The sequence below is a fragment of the Pan troglodytes genome, chromosome 3 (assembly GCF_028858775.2).
Source record: "Pan troglodytes isolate AG18354 chromosome 3, NHGRI_mPanTro3-v2.0_pri, whole genome shotgun sequence".
NCBI classification, from domain to species: domain Eukaryota; kingdom Metazoa; phylum Chordata; class Mammalia; order Primates; family Hominidae; genus Pan; species Pan troglodytes.
The window spans coordinates 146,910,406-146,932,435 of NC_072401.2; the positions used below are offsets into that span (position 1 = coordinate 146,910,406).

Genomic DNA, 22,030 nt, shown 5'->3' on the forward strand with positions numbered 1-22,030 from the left:
TCTTAAAATGCTTTCAGTGTTCATCTTGTTTTCATGTTTTAAATTTATCTGTAATATGTATACTATGTTTTTGGAACTAGGGCTATCTAAAAACCTAATAAGATAGTTTAGTAAGTGTATTAAAATTTTCATTTAGTCTTTGTACTTCCAAGAAAATGAGATTCCCTGGCCTCTCCCTTCCATGTCTCCTCCTTACCTGTGTAATTTAAGCAAAAATAGAAACTAGCGTACCACTAAGTGGCTCCTGAAACAAGTACCAATGTACTCTCTGCCTTCAATACCTTTTTCCTTTTTTTCTTCCCATTTTCCTTTCACTGCTTCCTTACTTGTGTCTTATTTTTATTTTTCTCTCCACCTGTCTTAAACTGACAATTCAGAACACTAAAAGGGCTGTTTACTCAGGAAAAAAATACCATCTCCTAGAAGTAGAAAAATTCATGTAGCCTGTAGTTCCCTAAGAGGTGACAGGTTTTTTGGTTTCTTTCTTTTTTTTTTTCTTTTTTTAATCTTGGAGGAATCTTTTTTATACCTAAAAGCTCTTTTGGAAAAATAAATTTATATTGCATTATAATCCTTTTCATAAAAAGATATTGGGAGTTTTTATAATTTATAAAAAGTACATAAATAATAAGATGTGGGAAAGAAATGGTTGTAACTTACCTACTTATACATTTGAGATAGATGCATACTTTAAAGAAAAATTTGCAGTTACCTAGTTTTCTTGCCAGTAGTCTTAAGGGATGACATCAGAACAAATTTGTTAATGTTTTATTCTTGTCAATTAACAAATATGTATTGAGTACCTTACTCTATACCATATGGTAGTCTTTGAATCAAGTTGATAATAATATGGGTACTTGGCAGTCATTCTTCACAACTCCAGTTATAAATGTCATGTCTAAAGGCTGTGCCATTCAGTAAATGGTACCCAGTAAGGTTTTTTTTTTTTTTTTTTTTTTTTTTTGAGACGGAGTCTCGCTCTGTCGCCCAGGCTGGAGTGCAGTGGCGCGATCTCGGCTCACTGCAAGCTCCGCCTCCCGGGTTCACGCCATTCTCCTGCCTCAGCCTCCCGAGTAGCTGGGACTACAGGCGCCCGCTACCACGCCCGGCTAAATTTTTGTATTTTTAGTAGAGACGGGGTTTCACCGTGTTAGCCAGGATGGTCTCGATCTCCTGACCTCGTGATCCGCCCGCCTCGGCCTCCCAAAGTGCTGGGATTACAGGCGTGAGCCACCGCGCCCGGCCCCCAGTAAGGATTTTAATGTGCTCGATCTATTAAAACAACTTAAGAAACTTTAGTTTTTCTCTGTTCCTTTAATATATTGAAATCAGTGCAGCATACTTAAAAGCTTTCTATAAACTGTAAAGGTGATTATAGTTTGAACTCATTTTTAAATTGACAAGACAAACATTGAAGTAGGACTGTAAAGACTGACTTGCTGTGTTTTTTTTAAACGAAGTCACTTAGTTCTTTGAGCCTTTATTTTCCAAAATAAGTTAGGTATTTGAACCAAGTGGCTGCTAAGGTTCCTTTGAGTTTATGTTTTTATGTAATTGTTTTTATTTAATTTTTTAACTTCACATTTATAGGTTTTAGATAGTTTAAGATCAAAAAACATGCTGATTTTGGCAAAATAAATGTAATCTGTTCATTTGTTCTGTCAGCAAAGATGTATTGAACACCTATGTTCTAGGATGAGGATACAGGCTGCATGATGTGTCTCTCAGTTCCAAATAAAATGAATAACGTCAAGACCTTCCAAGAAACTTCAGCTTTCTCTTCACTTAAATATAGGAAACACTGAAATATGGATTATTCATTGTTTCTCAAATACGCATTTCATGTCAGTGTGTCTGCCATTGTAGATCTTAAAATTTTATTACAGAGGGTTCTTGTATACAATGTGGATTTAAGTTATTAAAATCTGTTTAGATAATGGTGGTTATCTTTGTACCGTGAAGCCATTAAAAAAATGTTAACTGGAATTAGCTCATATTCAATTTCATATGAACCTGCAGGATTAATTTTTTTAAAGCAATAAATTATAACCTCAAAATATGTGCTTATGTCTCATATGAAATTAAATATTGATAACATTGTATATGAAAAAATTTATCCCCCAAACTTTTATATCAATATTACATCAATCTGAAAATACTCTTACATATTTGTCATTTTCGCTTTAAAGATAAAGCAAAAAGTACATCATGTGCTCTCTTTTGCATAAAACCTGGTGGAAAAAGTAATTACAGGATAATGAGAAGATGTACTTCATGTGGTTGGGGGGGACATGCATATATATTCATGAATTATTTAAACTTACATTAAATATATATAGTTTTTTAAGTTACTTCTTTATATGCAGACCAACATGTTAGCAAAAATCCACAGAAATTTAAAGTATATAGTCTATAGATTGCTCCCAAGAGAGCTTAGTATTTTGGCTCTAATGATTTCTCCCGGTTGACAATTTTCTTCCCAACAGGCATAAACATTTTTTTGGATGGCTATGTTCCAACAGAAAACTTGAGATTCAGAGATGCATCACTTGTTTTTAAAGTGGCTGAGACAGCAAATGAAGAAGAAGTTAAAAAGATGTGTATGTATAAATATCCAGGAATGAAGAAAAAAATGGGAGAGTTTGAGCTAGCAATTGTAGCTGGAGAGTTTACAGATTCTGAAATTATGGTGATGCTGGGGGAAAATGGTAAGTTTTCTGTTTTGTGATAAGTAAAAATCTTCCTGTTTATCTAGTAAATTAGTTTTAACTGTTTTGTGGAAAAATTTGAGTCATATGTTATAGGGCTAGAAGCAGAGTTTTATTTAAACCCACAAGTTTCTTAGTGTACTTTCACATTTTTTTGGCATTGGGTAATTCAATTTCACTGTAATTCAATCAGGTTAATAGTTCTTATTTTGTTTTATAACCTCTACTGAAAATAAGGTATTGTCAGCTGGTTTTTTACATGTAAATTGATAAGGCAGTTATTAATCTTATAAATTGACTAAGATGGAAAGGATAAATGGTGATTCAGAAATAATCCAGCTTTAAAAATTTTTTTCCTCATACACTTCAATGTGGAACTTTTCTTATTTTAAATTCAGAGCAATCTAACTTTGTAAATAATTGTATTACCAGCATATATTTCATAATAAATTGTCATAAGTGTAGATATAAGATGAATTTGACTACTAAATATGTGATATTGCCTTCATGATTTAAGAACTATTTGAATTGTAATCTTACAGCTTACAAAACTATAGAAGATAAATTTTATATAAAGATTGTTACAATGTATCAGTCTTTAGATAATGGGAATTTTGAATTGGGTTGCAATTAATTTAAATATTTTATATAAGTAAACTTTAAAATTACAGTTATCTTTCATAAAACAGTCTATACTGTCTTAATAAATTGTGTGCCCTGATAATTTAGCTAAGTAGATCTTTTCAAACTATTGCAGGATTTAAACTTTATAGACATACCATTTATTAAAATTGTCATAAGCTTTGACTAGTCTTTATTCCTCTTAATTACCTTAGAATGACACTTCAGAGGTGAGCCATGAAAGACTTAAGTATTTTTCTATATAAACTTCAGAATTCAATAATGTCAGTGTATATCTTTAAAACAAATTTCTCAGTTAAAACCAAATAGGACATAGTGATTTACTTTAAACGTCAAGCATCTTTCAGATCAAACTGTCATATGTTGTGTTGCCAGGAACGGGTAAAACGACATTTATCAGAATGCTTGCTGGAAGACTTAAACCTGATGAAGGAGGTACATTTGTAACTGTTGAGTCTTTTTACTCTGTTTTACACAGTAAACTAAAGATCTGGGCAGTTTTTAGTGTCTTATGTATTTCATTATTTTGCAGGAGAAGTACCAGTTCTAAATGTCAGTTATAAGCCACAGAAAATTAGTCCCAAATCAACTGTGAGTTATTATTTTTTATATGGTTACTAAAGAAAATTTTGTATATATGCCTATAGCTTTCATCTTTTACTATATTAAAATTTTTCTCCAAATTAGATTCTTTTATTGATAGTTGCAAACAAATGTATTAAGAGTCCAATCCTTGATTCATATCCACTGCTAAGAAAGTGCTTTAAAGATATTTGTCATCTTTGGCCGGGTGCAGTAGCTCACGCCTGTAATGCCAACACTTCGGGAGGCCTAGGCCAGCAGATCACGAGGTCAGGAGATCGAGACCATCCTGGCTAACATGGTGAAACCCCGTCTCTACTAAAACTACAAAAAAAACTAGCCGAGCGTGGTGGCAGCGCCTGTAGTCCCAGCTACTCAGGAGGCTGAGGCAGGAGAATGGCGTGAACCTGGGAGGCAGAGCTTGCAGTGAGTGGAGATTGCACCACTACACTCTAGCCTGGGCGACAAAGCGAGAGTCTGTCTCAAAAAAAAAATAAAAAAATAAAGATGTTTGTCATCTTTTTGCTAAATAAATAATTAAAAACCTAATGTATTTTGTGCTGCAAATTGACAACAGCAAGAAGGTGAAAAGGCTTTACCCACAAGATGGGAGAAACATTTGCACATCATATATCCAATAAAGGACTTGTATCCAGCATATATAAAGAACTCTTATAATTAAAAATGAGCAAATGTCTTTTAGTTATTCAGCCATAAAAAGAAATGAAATATTAACAAATGCCACAGTCCTTGAAACCATTATGTTAAAGTTAACCTCCTTTGATTTCTGCGGGTGTTGTAATGAACTCCTCAGTACCTCAACATTCAATTTATGTTTTGTCTACTTGGCTTAGCTTACCATAAAAGTTTTGTCATTGATGCTCTCTGTAAGCTTAGCTTTAAATTCTAAAATTCAGCCTTATCCTGAAACAGCAAGGAAAAGCCATCTTAGGATTCATCCCTAGCACATTATCATGCATTTTGTGTTCTCTTACTGATTGCCTAAGGTTGCTTGATACCCACTTTGACCTTTGGAATTTCTACTCTTAAATGATTTTTCCTCTGAAACATTCATTATTTGCTTATTACTTTCTAATTTTAAAATTATTGCAGGGGCTGTGGAGTGGAAAAAAAAAGATTGTTGCAGGCTGGGCATGGTAGCTCACGCATGTAATCCCAGCACTTTGGGAGGCTGAGGCAGGAGGGTCACTTGAACCCAAGAGTTTAAGACCAGCCTGACCAACAGATCCCGCCTCCACAAAAACTTAAAAATTGGTTCAGCATGGTGGTGCATGCCTGTAGTTCCAGCTCCTCTAGAGGCTGAAGTGGGAGGATCGCTTGAGCTTGGGAGGTTGATGCTGCAGTGAGCCCTGATCATGCCATTGCACACCTGGGCAATGGAGCAAGACCCTGTCTCAAAAGAAAAAAAAATTCCTTTTTACTTGTTGGACATGATGGGTTTTGAATAGAAAATCTCAAAACATGTCATAGATGGTGGATACACATTGATATCTGTTGGTGGCAAATTGATATACTTTTATTCTGAAGCTTAACTTTGTCAAGATTCATAAATAGAAGAGTTCTGTAGTGAAAGTTTATCATTTAAATACTTTTTTATATTAAAAACAGGGAAGTGTTCGCCAGTTACTACATGAAAAGATAAGAGATGCTTATACTCACCCACAATTTGTGACCGATGTAATGAAGCCTCTGCAAATTGAAAACATCATTGATCAAGAGGTACTTTAACATAATTTTTTTATTTTTTTATTATTTTGAATTTTGGATGCCTTTACATGGTTTGCTAAACTCCTCCAATTAGGTGCAGACATTATCTGGTGGTGAACTACAGCGAGTAGCTTTAGCCCTTTGTTTGGGCAAACCTGCTGATGTCTATTTAATTGATGAACCATCTGCATATTTGGATTCTGAGCAAAGACTGATGGCAGCTCGAGTTGTCAAACGGTAAATATCTTGCTCATAGCCATATTTTGATTATGTATACTGTCCTACAAGTGTGCTTAATATAACAGTCAAATGTTTTATGATAGAAAGCTATAAGATTTCAAAATCATTGTGTTTTAGTTTCATACTCCATGCAAAAAAGACAGCCTTTGTTGTGGAACATGACTTCATCATGGCCACCTATCTAGCGGATCGCGTCATCGTTTTTGATGGTGTTCCATCTAAGAACACAGTTGCAAACAGGTAAAATTACTTTTTAATATGTTCAAAGTAATTCATTTTAAATTTTCCAGTAAATAGTAAAGTCACTCACTTTAATTTTTAAAAAATGAAAGCTAGAAATTCTAGACTTGATTCTGTGACTCCTGAGATCATTGGTATTGGGGACTGGATGGGACCATGTGGAAGAGTAGTGTTTAGGCTTCAGTGTGGAATCCCTCACCAGGAAGATAAAAAGCTGTGGGCCCCTCACCTTTTCTCAGCTTAACTTTTGTTTGCTTTATTATTTGAATTTCCCAAAAAAGATTGAAAACTATTGCTTTCATACATGATAGAAAAAGAAAACAAGATTAAAGAGGTTACATGATTTGTCCAACTTATGCTGACAGTGATTGAGCTCACAGTGGATCCCAAATATCTGGTATTAATCTATAGCAGAGTTAACATAAATGGTTTTACTTTTTTCATTTTTTCTTCTCATTTTTCCTTGTTAGCCTGATTAAGAGCACTTGCAATATAGAGAAGCCTAACATTCAGATCAAGTTATGAGAAATTCATTTTACCTTTAGTGCTAAAGCCTATATTATTAGATTGAACTAAATGAAATTACTGGTGTTCAGTTTTCACCTATAAAACCAGCAGTTTCATGTGGTTTCAGCATGTTTTCTGGTATTGGAGAGCAAGGAATGGAGTTGCCATTTTAATAATTCATCTAAGAAATAAAAGTATTTTGCTGGGCTTCTTCCCTGAATTCCTTTTTTTTTTTTAATAAATTGAGAATTACATATTTCTTGAAGAGCTAGGGAAATTTCTTAGCATATGTGATGTTTATTTGTTCATCTAGTGATATCCCACCTTTCTATTTACAAAATTTTAAAATGTTTCACATGTATGTTGTGATTTGGCATGATTTAAGAACTCGCTTGGGTAAAAACGATGAAGCATAGAAATTTAGAAAGGAATTGTGACTGAAAACCACTATTAGGAGGACATATTCCCTCCAGTAACAAATTTTTCATATAAATATAACTTTTTAAGGTTCTCATCCCCCCTAAAAATGTGCAATTTGAGATTCTGTAATCTACTTATTAATTATCTTCTGTTTTTCTAAAGTAGTACTTCTATCTTAAATGTTTCTTTCACCAGATTAGAAATCCAGGTTAAATTTCTTTTTTGTTTTGCACAAAAATATTACAGCCAAGAAAACTATATAGTCCAAGCAAAGCTATTTCTGAACACAGGATTTGTAATATGCTGTTATTATACTGTTATCCAGATGATTTATGATTGGGGAATTTGAGGTAATAGTAATTCTTAATACCCTTCCTCTCAAAAGGTAGTTACATTTCTGAAGTAAAATTTAATCAAAATTGATTTTTTTTTTTTTCTCCAAGTCCTCAAACCCTTTTGGCTGGCATGAATAAATTTTTGTCTCAGCTTGAAATTACATTCAGAAGAGATCCAAACAACTATAGGCCACGAATAAACAAACTTAATTCAATTAAGGTATGTAGAAAAGTTGTCTTAAATCATGGATTACTGATCTCGGTATAAACAATTGAAAGGCTATTTAAAAATCAATAACATATGGCTGGGCACAGTGGCTCATGCCTGTGATTCAAGCACTTTTGGGAGGCCAAGGCAGGCAGATCACTTGAGGTCAGGAGTTTGAGACCAGCCTGGCCAACATGGTGCAACCCCATCTCTACTAAAAATGCAAAAATTAGCCGAGTCTGGTGGCAGGTATCTGTAATCCCAGCTACTCAGGAGTCTGAGGCAGGAGAATCGCTTGAACCTGGAAGGTGGAGGTTGTAGTGAGCTGAGATCATCCCACTGTACTCCAGCCTGGGCAAAAGAGTGAGACTCTGTCTAAAAAAATAAAAATAAATTAAAAAACAACCATATTTTATTTTAAAATTCCTATGTTTTTTACATTTTAAGACCTGATGGCATACTTTAGTGTGCAGTAGGCAGCAATTGTAATGTAGCTGTCTTTGCTGTGTGAACTCAAGAGCTCTTCCTGTTTTCTCTTTAAGTTGTATCACAGTTGTACTACCTATATTGATGACCACTTAAAATGTCTGGGGAAAGATTACACTAATTCACCATTGTAACAAAGAATTTTTTAAGAATACCTTAACCAATTTCTGTTATATTTTTCAATACATGATTAAAAGGTGTATTTTAGGCCAAGCGCAGTGGTTTATGCCTGTAATCCCAGAACTTTGGGAAGCCAAGGAGATCGAGACCATCCTGTCTAACGGTGAAAACCCATCTCTACTAAAAATACAAAAAATTAGCCAGGCGTGGTGGCATGCGCCTGTAATCCCAGCTACTCGGGAGGCTGAGGCAGGAGAATCACTTCAACCCAGGAGGTGGAGGTTGCAGTGAGCTGAGATCGTTCCACTGTACTCCAGCCTGGGCAACAGAGCGAGTCTCTGTCCCTGCCCCCGCCCCCCCAACCCCCCCAGAAAAAGTATATTTTGAAAGTCTAAACAAGCTCCTGTGACGAGGAAAACATTGTGTCTACTTAATTGACCATGTTTTTTGTCTTTGTAGTACACAGTTGTGCACCCTACAGTTGATTTCCTCTGTGAAATACAGTATTTGTTTCTTAAAAGGCAAAAATCTTAGTCACTCAGAAACAGAAAGTAAATGAACTCTAAAAGCATTTCTGGGTTGTTTTTTTGGTTTTGGTTTTAGTTGTTTGTTTTTTTGAGGCAGAGTCTCACTCTGTCACCTAGGCTGGAGTGCAGTGGCGTGATCTCAGCTCACTACAACCTCTGCCTCCCGAGTTCAAGCAATTCTCTGCCTCAGCCTCCCGAGTAGCTGGGATTACAGGTGCCCACCACCACACCCGACTAATTTTCTGTATTTTTTTGATAGAGATGGGGTTTCACCATCTTGCCCGTGCTAGTCTTGAACTCCTGACCTAGTGTTCCACCTGCCTTGGCCTCCCAAAGTGCTGGGATTACAGGCGTGAGCCACCATGCTGGCCATCATTTCTGTTTTTAATATCTGCAGTGCCTCAAAGTGTTTACATTTTATCACTCTGTATCCATCATCCTTAATGCTTAAAAGCTTTAGAAGTATGTTATACATACTTCTGCTGTAGCATTTATTTTCATATTTGTAGTCCTAGCTTTGCTACTAAACCATGAGCTCTTGGAATGCCAGAGGCAAAGTTATCTTGCACGTCATTGTATTCTTAAGCACCTAACAGTATGTCTGGATGCCTTTTTTCTGATTGATATTACTTCTTGGCCAGGATAGAGAAATGGTTAAGTTCTCACATAAAATTGAAGAGTTTTCTCCGTTTTGAAAAGCATATTGGGTAGAAAAGAAGAATTTCTTTGGAAGCATTAAGGACACTTTGTATTGTCATTTTCTTAGACAGACTTATGGTTCAGTCACCATGAGTTATCATTTCTGTATGCCTACTCATCTTAAGATTGTCATACCTTAATCCTAATAAGAGAACAACTCAACAAGTAGGTAGGTGAGATTGTTACTGGCCAGTATTGGAAAAAACTTTATATATATATATTTTGTGTAATAGGCAGATCTCAAACTGACAGTATGCTGCATTTTGAATCTGGAGATAAAAGTTGCATTGATGAAAATGGAATTTAATAGTTTTCCTAGAAATAATAACACATAGCAAAATTTTATATATGTGAGGCATCTTATATAAAGGGACTTTACTTGAGTTGGTGCAAGTGAGTCATTCTAGCATTAGGGATGGGGCAGAGGTAGTTATCTTTCCTTTGAGCAGTGGACCCAGGAATATCCAGAAACAGATGGTATGTGCAGAACAGGTTGTACAGGCACTGTTGTAAGCACAGCTAAGTAATACCATGAGTGAAAGTCTACTTTTACCTATAGTAGAATCGTGTTGCTGATTTTTGTGGCTTCTGTTTTCTTTTTTAGGATGTAGAACAAAAGAAGAGTGGAAACTACTTTTTCTTGGATGATTAGACTGACTCTGAGAATATCGATAAGCCATTTATTAAAAGGAGTATTTACTAGAATTTTTTGTCATATAAAACTTGAATCAGGATTTTATGCCCCACATACTCTGGAACTTGAAGTATAATTTACTTAATATAACATAAAAAGCCAGTTGGGTTCTAAATTGTAGTTGAAACACAGAAAATGCCACTTTTCTGTTCCTGAAGAGGCCCTTTTGTGCATAATATTCTAAAATGAAGACATTTCAAGCTATACAAATTACCTCCAAGTTTTCATGATGTATGGGAAGATTTTCAGTAGGTGTATTATATTCACGGTACCAAATGCTGACCAGTGTTGCTCCATTTTTTAAATCTTGAAAAGGGTTTCTGTACTTACCTGGTTTGCCAAGTATGCCAGTGTAATGAAACTGCCCTTATTTTAAAAGCCAGTCAAAGATTCCACTGATTGACATTTGATAAATAAACATCAGGATTATGTTTATTATTTGTTTTCAGTCTTTGCACTATATTACCAGTATATGGTTTCCGAGAAAGATTATCTACTACAAAACACCACTGTTGGAAAAAATAGGTATTTTTAAATTGTTTTTAATCTTTTTTGGTGCTTTTAAACATGTTTAGCAAAAACCAATTCAGTTCCATTCCCCGCAAAAAACCCCTAACTTTACTCTGAACTTTTTTTGTTTTTGCATTCCATGAGGTTCTGTATTCAGTCATTCTCTAGGTAATGTCATTTTTGTACACATATATTTATATAATCACTGATTGAGATTTAGGAAAAAGCATTTCTAAAGAATATTTGCTTCCCTTAGAACTACAGACTCGAAATCTTTAAAGATGGTGCCTAAGCATCTATGTATTTTTTTTAAGTTCCACAGATTTTTCTGTTGGGCAGCCAAGGATTATAAACCACTTCCCTAAAGGCAACATTAATGCAAAAGTCCCCAGATGGCAATACAAAGTATCCCCTGGTACCACATATATTCATTTGTGAGTTTGGATATAGAGCACATTATCTAAACCATTTTTTAGTTCCAAAAACCCATCTAAATTTCTTGAGTTCCTGAATTTTGAACAGGATTACCTGGAGCCTGGAGCCACTTTAAGTTGTACTTCTGACTAAACTGGAATTATGAGTGAGGAAGAGTGTTTACTAAATGACTGGGGCAAGCAAAACTGAGGAGGAAATTAGAAACTATTTGACAAACTTTAAGAGCTACTTGAAATAATAGAAGTCTTGATTAATATGCAAATAATGGCTAGAAAGTATGGTTTAACTGGACCCCATTATGCCTTTTAAAAAATAATTTCAGTAACCCATAAATACATGTTGTAAAAAATTCAAATATACAGAATGGAATAAAAAAATGATCTCCCTTTATTACCCTCCCAAAGGTTACCAGCGTTTGAATTTAATAATGTATATTCTTTCATGCTTTTTTCTGTGCACTTACCTAAGTGTGAATATGTAAAGGGTTTGTTTTGTATACAAATGGGATTATACTAAAATAAGTAATGCCTATTTTTAAGGATAGGTTAAATTTGTGAATGATCATTTCAAATATATTGAATAAAATAAGCAAAAGCTATTGTTATTTACTGATCCTGGATTGTCTTAAAGAAAGTACTTGTGATATAAGAGCACAGTTCTACTTACTGCTAATGACAGAATATGTATTAAACGTATTTTCATGTAAATGAAATCTTTAAAATATGGATCTTAAAATTTTACATAGCAACAGAAAGGCCTACAATTGCTAACACAAGAAAAATACTTATAAAATCAGTATTACATAGAGCATCAATGCAGATGTTAGCAAAAGAATGAGACTACTTCATATGTCCTAATTGGAAAAAGTCTCAAATACTTAAAAAAACAAAAAACTGGAACAGTTTATATACTACCATTTTTGTGAAAATATACAAAAAAAATATTGAAATAAAGGAATACTCAAGAAACAGATTGCTTTTGACAAGGACAATTTGATCAAAGAATAGACGGGAAAAGGAGACATTTATATATACACATATATAATACCCTTTGAATTTTACACTTTGCATGTGATTATAAATCATTGAAATTTTGGGGGTTTTGTTTGTTTGTTTGTTTTGAGATGGAGTCTCGCTCTGTCACCCAGGCTGGAGTGCAATGATGCGATATTCACTCACTGCAACCCGCCTCCTGGGTTCAAGCAATTCTCCTGCCTCAGCCTCCTGAGTAGCTGGGATTACAGGCACCCACCACCACACCCAGCTATTTTTGTATTTTTAGTAGAGACGGAGTTTCACCATGTAGGCCAGGCTGGTCTCAACTGGACCTCAGGTAATCCACCCGCCTTGGCCTCCAAGAGTGCTGGGATTACAGGCATGAGCCACCGCGCCCAGCCATTGAAGTTTTTAAATCGTCATTGGATAATAATAGTGGCATCTGCAGCCACTTCTCTCCACATTTGAGATAATACTGGATAATCCATATTTTCTGTGTTCACTTAGTGTAGTCTTAAAGGCAGTGTATTGATGCTACAACTGTTTTTTGCAATTTAGGTTAACCTAATTTTAGACTACAAGCATTTTGAAGTCCAGTCTTGTATCTGTCTTAACACTCAGTATATATAGCATGGTGTCTGGCATGTAGTGGCCTACTGTATTGAAGGAATGAACCTGCATGCCACAGAGAAAGTAGGAAGACTACAAAACTGCTGTGTTGTATAATTTCCTTCATGTTCATCAATGTACTTGGATACAGGTATGTCAAGTCCTTAACCCCAGTGCCTAGTCTGCTGTGAGCACTCAGTGAGTGGTTCAGAAGACAAAGTAATCTTTCTGAGTTGGAATGTCAGAAAGGACTACATAAAGGAATTAGGTCCCAGGAAAGAGTAACAGCACCCATCTTACTGAGTTGTTAAAAGGATAAGTGAGATAATCTACCTAAAGCAAAATACATGTCTGGTGAGAGGCAGAAAGGAACATGGGCATTTAAGAGATTAATGGAAGGAAATGATGGATATGGGCAGATTGTGATGAGCTTTCTGTGCCTTCCAGATTGAAGTTAGTTTTTTACATGCTGAAAGTAGGACTTGAAGAGACAAAGCAAGGCCAGTTAGAGAAGCGGAAATATCCAGACAGTAGTTGTTCTGGAGCTTCTACTTTAATTTTTCACCCCTTTGTCTTAATTTTTTTAAGCATTTCTACTCTGTCCACTTAATACATGCAGGTCTAAACTTGGCTGTATACTGTGCTGACTGTTGCTCTTGGAAGATTGTTTCCTTTGTAGTGTTTCAGTTTGTGAGCAGATGTTCAGTGAGGCTGTATCTGAAAATTCTGAGATTTTGTGTGGCAGATACCATTTATCCTCAGCCCTGTACTCACCACCACTACCACCTCCTCTGCCAATTTGTTAGGGTAGACAGTATGCCCAGTCCCACGTGGTTGGTCATAATTGGTCTAAGACATAGAAAATCCTCTTCCATACTTTCCTAGTCTCTTGCAGTTAAGCCATATGACCTAACTGCAAGAGAGTTCTAGCCAGTAAATTGAAACCTCTTGAGGTTTTTCTAGAAAATACCTCAAGAAAACCTCGTTTTCCTAATAAAGGGAGATTATCATCTGGTACTGCTTCTTGAGGGTGTAATATATGGAGCAAGCATTTCATGCCCATAAGGTGACACATATAAGGGAAATGCAGAACAAGCTACAAGAATGTTACTCCTGACATTAAAACGCTGCACAACTGCCAGCAGCCACTTCTCTCCACATTTCTTGAGAAATAAATCCCTATTTGTTTAAACCTGGTTAAGTCAAACTGGTTTCCTGTTTGCCATCAAGAAAGGTCTTTTCCTTGAGAGGCTCTCCATTTGCCTTCTGCCAGGGGAGCCAAGTGTGTTACCACCCTGGAACCACTTTTCAGTTTTCCTAGTTTGTGAGTTTCTGTACCTCAAACCTAAATGAATGTGGTAACATTTTCAGTGGTTGTTTTGTTTTTTGCCTTTAAGAAACTGGATCCCAGCCCAAGACAGTTTTGTCTGGGAATTTTTAATTTCACTCCTTTTCGCTGGGGTGACTCTGGCTTTAATGAAAATGTTAGTTGAAAATGTTAGTTCCAGCTCCCAACCTTGCACGTGCCTAAGTATAGGTCTCCCATGTCAATGGTCACTTTATATCTGTGCTTCTGGTTTCTTGTCTCCATTTATAAAAGTATCTTATAAAACTATACAGGACTTAAATGCTTTTACTACTAGTTTGGAAGGATGCAACAAGTAACAAATATATCCCTAGATAGGTAAATTGCAGTAGTTTGTTTTCTATTTGATCTGGAGGTCGTTAGTCCAAAGTCAAGGTTATTTTTTTAAAAAAGAAATTGGCTTACTACACAGAATTTTGTTATCAATCGGTTAACCTGCCAGTTCAGTTAAGAATATTCATAGGGATAGGAGGCCTTAAGAACCACACTCATCTACATTTACATCTTTTTTTTTTTTTGAGACGGAGCCTGTTGCCTAGGCTGGAGTGCAGCGGCACGATTTTGGCTCACTGCAACCCCCGCCTCCCAGGTCCAAGTGATTCTCCTGCCTCAGCCTCTCCTGCCTCAGCTGGGATTACAGGTGCGTGCCACCATGCCCGGCTAATTTTCATATTTTTGGTAGAGACAGTTTCACCATGTTGGTTAGGCTGGTCTCGAGCTCCTGACCTCATGATCCACCCGCCTCAGCCTCCGTAAGTGCTGGGATTACAGGTGTGAGCCACCACGCCTGGCCTACCATTAACATCTTTAATCTTTGTAATGTTTTTTGCTAAATGTGAAAAATAAAATATAATTACAGGAATGTTATGTATTTTTAAAGGATTGCCTCTAAAGCCCCAGTTTCTCTAATGAATTCATTATAGAAAAACCAGTTTCAAAAACTAATGTTTATACCTATGTCTGTCTGTAGCTTTTCTTAGAAAACCCTATTAAACTATTCTGAGGGGTCCACGTTTCATGAAGAACTCACAGATTAAGTTAGGGTGCAAAAGTTTATGAAGGGAAGCTGTGTTTAACTTCCTCTTTCATAGTTACTTACATTCTCATACTATGCCCTAGACCCAGACCTAAGTCTTTGAATGAAAAGGGAAAGTTTATTCAAAGTGAAAAGCAGGCCCTTTGTATCAGACACTTTTTGGAAACCGCTGACTTAATTTGGGTCACTGCCATGCACTTCTGGAGTGACCAATTCTGCAAGAGCCCCCCATCCAGCCACAAACACACCTCTTACTAACCAGCCCCAACACTGGCTTCTCTTATTGACTCCTTGGATAAACCCACGGGCATACTGCCAAGAACCTAATGTTTCCTTTCTCCTTCCTTTCTCCCTTTCCCACAAGGTTCTGTATTTTACTCAGCTCCTAAAGCAGTCTCAAAAGTTCCACATGCCAACTCTCGTTACCTTTATAACAGCTCATCCTCCTTCCCAGCTTGCTGACCCTGTTCCTAGATCACTCACTTTTCTGTCAAATACTTGAACTGAAAGAGGCTCTTGTTTCAGGTTCGGCCTCCTGAGGAAGCCAGACTAACAGAAAGTTCATATTGTATGTACAAGTATTGACTTGATAATATTCTTTGGTAACTTTTATAAAGAAAAACAGGCTTTAAGAAATTGAGTTTTCAGAGTATAAAGTAAGTATACTTTGTTTTCAAAACACTCAATTTGCTTCACCTTTAGCCAACATAAATATCACTGAATGCTAAATGTAAAAACCATTAAAAAACAATTTAATCCATATTCTTAGATATTCTGCACATTCCCATTTAGTCATTGCAGAAAAAAAATGGTAGCACTAGCTATAAAATCACTTAAAACTAGACTCAAATACAAGTCCTACCACTTACTAGTTGCATAACCCTAAGCAAGTAACTTGGCCTCAATTTCGTTATATAAACTAGGGAAAATTACACAGTACCCATAGATTATAAATTCTACATGGCTTTTAGTTGCATGTACGAGAATTGTCTTCTAGCTGGAAACATGTCATGGAAATCATTTATTTTAAGGAGTTTACAAAAATTCTCAAGATCTACATGCTATATTACCTGGTTAACCCTGGAACCAAAGAATCACAAGCAGAATCAAGAGACAAAATTTAATATATGCACACAGTTTTATATATAATGCAGCATCACACCATGTAGGGCATTTACTCTTATTTTATACATTCAGATATGTTTGAAACACTTCTTAAGGCTACAAAACAGAACATAGAAAAATAAACAGGAATATATTCAACACTTACAAAAAGTGATATGATAAAGAATATAAAGTACTAGTTTCCTTTTAACACTTCAAAAGATATGTATATATACTTTTTTTTACAAGTAACATCACAAATGATCACATCTTCACATGCTCTTAAAGTATTATTTGTACTCAGTGTAAGGCTATTATCGTTTTTCATACATAAAATTTTCTAGCTCTGTAACACAATGCAATTTTTAATCCATTCAAGTAAGTTCAACCCCAAAGTTGCTGCTTCCCAGCATTAAGACATGCACCCACCCCTCTTCTAAGATTTTCTAAAACTTGTATTTGGGGGAGAAAGACCTCTTTTAAAAAATAATCCCAATTAGTGGGAGAGTAAATGGCTGACATTAGTAGCAAAACCTTAGTTATGTGAAAATAACATATTGGAAATGAGACATTATTAGGATTTTAAACAAACAATAGCATTTAGACATAAAGTAGGAAGCAAAATACAGTAAACAGAAATAGTGTAGCCAAATATGCATTCTCTTCAGCTACACTAGAGTGGACCTTGCTTAGTACCCTTAAGTAAAAGACAAAACATTTACCTCATCTAAAAATGAAGGTAAAACGAAAGAGGCAAAAATAAATATTGCTAGTTTCTAGGATGGCTGAATGTTTTCTAAACCAGAAATGGTTAGAAAGGAACTTTATTGCACCAAGTCAATCATAAGCAAGTTTGCAGTTCACAGGCATTTTAATTCAACCTTGAGTCACAAAGGAAACAACACGCTGCAAGAATACAGTCTGCATTAAATAAGATATATCGGCATTGTGGTCTGGGAAAACCTATGCTTGCCAGGACAAGGCAGGGTCTGAGCTTAGGTCTGCCATGAAAATGAATTTGTGGGTTATCAGTAAACAGTATGAGGACTACACAGATGCCAGCATCCTGCTGCCAAGGAGACATGGGGCAAGAGTTGAAGATTTGAGAGGAAATGAAGAGACATACACAACACCAAAGGGAAAAGGGGGCTGGAATCAAGTTCAGCCAAAGCACCTAACACAAAAAACAGGTGAGCTTTGGTCAGTCTGTTCTTCAAAATATGTATGATCATAATATGGTGAAGTTTCGTAATTTCCAACTCAAAAATACAAATGATCCTCAGTTCTATACTTTTGCCTCTATTCTCTTATAAAGAAATATGCCAACATAACAGTATGACATAAACAGTTAAAATGAAGGACAAAAGCTTGCTTAGCCTTAGTTTGACCTCAGCATAAGGCAAAATCCCCTGGACTAATACATTTAAAAACAAACTTAAAGGAAAAAAAGCGAAACCAACCTTCATGCAAAGACTAATTTTAAAACTATCAAAAGTCAGTTCTTTTATTCCAGAGGTCACTGAGAAAAGTACCATCTGCTAAAATTCTCTTTCAAGCACCTCTTCCATCATATCCTAGAGGTGAGATATGGGAAACAGAAAGCAAATCAGTGTTTCCTTCAGGAGCTATATTCTGTTACTCAATTGAGGTAAGACAAAGTGACAATGAAGATATGAGTAGTATTTCCTTCCAATTTTTAAACATTTTCAGAAGCTGAGATCAAACCCCAGTCAATAAAATGCAGGACACTAGAAGCAACAACTTATTTTGGACTCCTGAGATCAAACACATTGAACTTTCAAATCTGGTGTTTGTATCAAAATGTGATTTTCATTAAAATCAGGTAAGCTAGTCCTACATAAAAAAGCATGAGCTGAAAGTGGAGGACCCTCTATCTTCTCATTCCTTAACTGAGCCACCGATGTTAAGAAAAAAATGGCTTAAGCGGTACCTTCAACAACTATTCTAGTTAAGAAGGTGACAGCAAATTCCTTTCAATAGGTTCTCTCAAGAAAAGTTTTCCACATAACCATCCCAGTCTTTACAATTTTTTACCTAGCACCATCATAATAAAATGTTATCTTTCAAAGTGCTCTCTAAAATCCTGTTACATTATCTAAATGCTAATCACTACTCAAATCAGCAGTTACACAGACGTTAGGTAATTAAAACAGCACAGAGGTAAATAACCATTATTACAGTACAGTGGCGATTCACTGAGCCCAGCTGGCATCCAAACATTCCCATAGGTTATCAGAGAACCCAGAAAACCCATCTGTTTCAGTTTGTCAAATTCAAGTGAATTGTATTTTCTTAAGTAATTTGCTTTACAAAAAAAGAAAGTCACCGCATCTGGTTTTGGCTAGGTATATTACACATGGCATGCAAACAGAAATTACTACTATGTTATTTGCATAGCACTCAAACTTCCTGATCAGAAGATAATCTCAACATAATAAAAGAGTGGATTTTCACATTGGTATGCACAAATAAAGAATATAAGCTACAGTTATTTTTACAAAATAACACAGATGAATGAATACTGTGTTAATTCAGAGTTCAATCTCCAAATGAGAACAGAGTGCAACATGCAAAGGGAACCTCTAGTGAATACTGCAAAGACTGGAAGAAAGCAGAATGTAAGATGTTACCTACCTAAGGGTAACAAGCTATAAAATACAAAGCAAAACCATTTTCTAGCAGCATCCTCTAGAAAAGAACTAGAAGTCACAATCATATTATCTTCTATACAATAGTTCCAGCCCTGACAAGTAGAACATGCAAGTGTAAAGTGAAAGTGATACACAACCAATGGTGGGGGGGGGGGGGGAGAAAACACACACAACTCTAGAAACCTGTCAAGCTAAAAATTTTTAACATTTCTTCTCACAAAATATTTAGAATCTGTCAGTGCATTAGTGTTAAAGTGGCATTAAAAAAACTTCTGCAGTTCTAACTGATGCAGATTATTTTCAAAATGCATAGCATCTACATTTCTTTCGAGTAGGCACCATGATATTTACACCAGTGCTAAGAATTCTTGGTGGAAACAGCCATTTCATTGGATTTCCTACTATTCTTCTATGCAATCTCAACAAATACCAAAATTCAAAAATATACCTTATGAATATTAAAAGAACTATATACAACATTGCTAAGACACAGTTAATAGGCTGCCTTATGTGAATATTAAAGAGAAGACATTATTCAAGTTTGACAGATATTGAGATGAAAGGCCTTTGGGTTGGAAGCATTTTAAAAGACAACAGTGTTTTAGGCTGAGAATTGTTTGAGCCCAGTTTATGACTAAGGCATTGCATAATAAAATATACATTTCTATTTGGTGCAACGTTATGTTTGGAATCTATAGTGTGTCAAATGGTATATTTTCTTGTCACTTTAGTAAACACTATAAAGCACACATTTCCAACATTTGAAATCAAACTTATAAACTTATAAGGAAAAAAGCCAAACACTAAATCTATAATGTTTTATATTAAGCTGTTTATAAAAAATACTTTAACAAACTTATCTTCTACTTTTTACGGGGACAGTCACTTGATAAACAGATTCTGAATGAAGAAAACTGGCAATGCCAGGAATTAACCTGCCCCCTTGAACTCATGTCCAAAATGTCTTGTCCAGTATGGGAGTGAAGGTAAGGGGGGCTGGGGAGAGGAAAGAGTTCCAACTGGGGTTTTTACTTTATTGTATTTTTTTAAAGCCTTCAGAAACATTCCACCTAAGAGTTTCTGTTAGAAAATACTTCGGCAACAACCATCAAGTGTGCTGTCCCCTATGGCCATCTCCCATCCCTGATCTCCTCCTATCTCCCCTAAATGGTCGCCCTCTGACATTTCGATGGTACTGATAACCTTCATCCCGACTTCTGCTTGGCTGTCCTTTCCAGGACTCCTCACTTCTCACATGTTGATATCCACCCCTACCAGAATAGCCCCAATCACTTTTGTACTTCCTGCTTCCATAAGTTTGATTATAGAACTGCTTGGATCTACCACTTCTCAAAATATTAGACACTTCATTTTCATCTTCTGAACTCTCTTCTTTTGGTCTTTGCACTCTGCTATCAACAGAGTTGGCCCCAGGGCTGACCACATCAGCAGCACTCTTAGGATCTTTTACTTTTTCTGTTTTTTCTTTCAGGCTTTGAATGGTCCTTTTAGGTTCAAGTTCAACAGGCACAGTTTCTCTCTCTCTGTTTAGAATCTGAGTGGGAGGATGAGCCTTTCCCTCTGCTACAGGAGGGATGGAAGCCAATGCCGTATCTGCCTTTCGTGTCTGGAAAGATTGCTCTGTCCGGCCTTCGTCCAGCTTACTGCTCACACTTGCTTCAGGGAGAGAATGTACATGTTCACCCCTGGCTTCTGGAAACTCATCTACTGTTGAAACTGAACCACAATCTTTAGACAGATCCAGATTTTCCAGAGACAGATCCAATTCTCCTTTTTCATCAGAGGGCAGGACAATATTCTGCCTCATTACTGGATTTTCTATGAATCCCTGAAAAGGGTACCCATACCAAACATGAGGAAAGAAAGGAGGTGCAATAGGAACTGGGCCTAAGAATGGATTGGGTCCAAAAGATGGCTGGGGGAACATATTCTTGCCACTTAGTGACTCTTCATAATCAGCATGCAGAAGCTGCCCAGGGGTCTCAGATTCAAGATCAGCCTGGTAAGACAATTGTCCATGATTTTCAGACACCTGAGATGGAGGGATAACCAGAGGTGAAGAAAATGTCGGCGGTCCAATCTCTGGCTGTGGCATTTGACCATTAACACTGGCCTCAGTCTGCATAGGAAAGTGGGCATCGGTACAGGTACAATCACTTTCATTCTGAGCAGCAGGAGCCTCTTGGAACCAGGGATTATGAGGATAAACAGGGACAGGGACCTTTGGGTACATCCTGCAGGCTGCCAGGTAGGCCTGGTGCAGAGGGTACAGGTAAGAATGTGGGGCCCACATAGGACAACTGTATGCCTGAAGAGACAAAAAACAGTTAAATAAACAAAAGAGGAGAAAAAAGAGAGGTTTGGGTGGATATCAATCTACAAGTACTAGGGTCAAAATAAGTTTCTCATGCCTACAAAGACCATATAATCTATAGTCCAAATACTAAATCACTGTGATAACCAACGTGAAAATGAATTACAAAATTCACTGCTTTAAGACTCCATTGCTTGCTCCTGTCCTAAAACCAATCTGAAGTCCTCATAGGTTGATAGGAGATAGTATCTCCATCACTGACTGTTTAGCCAGACCTGCATTCACATTCGGGCTCTACCACTAACTCACTGTGTGACCCCATGCAGGCCAGTTAACATCTGAATTTGTTTTACTGGGAATGCCAGTATAAGAGTAGATGATCTCCAATGTCAGGACTCTGCAATTCTAGGAGCCCCCAAGAGTACTCCGAATGTAAGGATTAAGTTAGACCTCTCATCAGGGAGGGATAATGTTGAAAATGAAATATTCCAAATCCTTCCTCTGCAAGAGTTCAGCTAAAAACCAAAATATGAAGAAAGTATAACCAGCTAATTGGCTAACCAATTAAAATCAACATTAAATACATTAAAATTAAGCAATGCAGCAGATGGTAAAATAATCAAGTTTCTTTTTATGAAAGTGGTCAGCAGGCTAAAGGTAGGGCACTTCGTTTCATAGTTTAACTGTCTAGAACCCACAAAAACTAATCTAGGACAGGAGAAAACCTAACATTTAACAAGGACAGAGTTCTCCAATCTAAGAAAAGCTATTTCTAGGCTGACCACTTCCCAAAGGATACCTCTGCTCTTCTAGTCAACAACCACACTATCTT

General features: G+C 36.4%; 2 protein-coding genes across 15 annotated transcripts in view; one reads left to right on the forward strand and one right to left on the reverse strand.

The window, feature by feature from the left end:
- The window catches only part of ABCE1 (ATP binding cassette subfamily E member 1), a 31,157-nt gene extending 19,472 nt beyond the window's left edge, over positions 1 to 11,685 (forward strand). For 2 of the 4 annotated variants that reach the window (XM_054682667.2, XM_063808323.1), the window contains exons 11-17: positions 2,487 to 2,708; positions 3,883 to 3,941; positions 5,562 to 5,672; positions 5,755 to 5,897; positions 6,018 to 6,140; positions 7,511 to 7,622; positions 10,047 to 11,685. In XM_054682667.2, the coding sequence (XP_054538642.1) occupies positions 2,487 to 2,708; positions 3,883 to 3,941; positions 5,562 to 5,672; positions 5,755 to 5,897; positions 6,018 to 6,140; positions 7,511 to 7,622; positions 10,047 to 10,094 (818 nt within the window). In that variant the 3' untranslated portion in view covers positions 10,095 to 11,685. 4 annotated transcript variants of the gene reach the window in all.
- A 4,508-nt stretch (positions 11,686 to 16,193) lies between these two features.
- Positions 16,194 to 22,030, reverse strand: part of OTUD4 (OTU deubiquitinase 4) — a 46,325-nt gene continuing 40,488 nt past the window's right edge. For all 11 annotated transcript variants that reach the window (XM_054683407.2, XM_016952293.4, XM_016952292.4 and 8 more), the window contains one exon: positions 16,194 to 21,192. In XM_054683407.2, the coding sequence (XP_054539382.1) occupies positions 19,972 to 21,192 (1,221 nt within the window). In that variant the 3' untranslated portion in view covers positions 16,194 to 19,971. The remainder of the gene's footprint in view (positions 21,193 to 22,030) is intronic.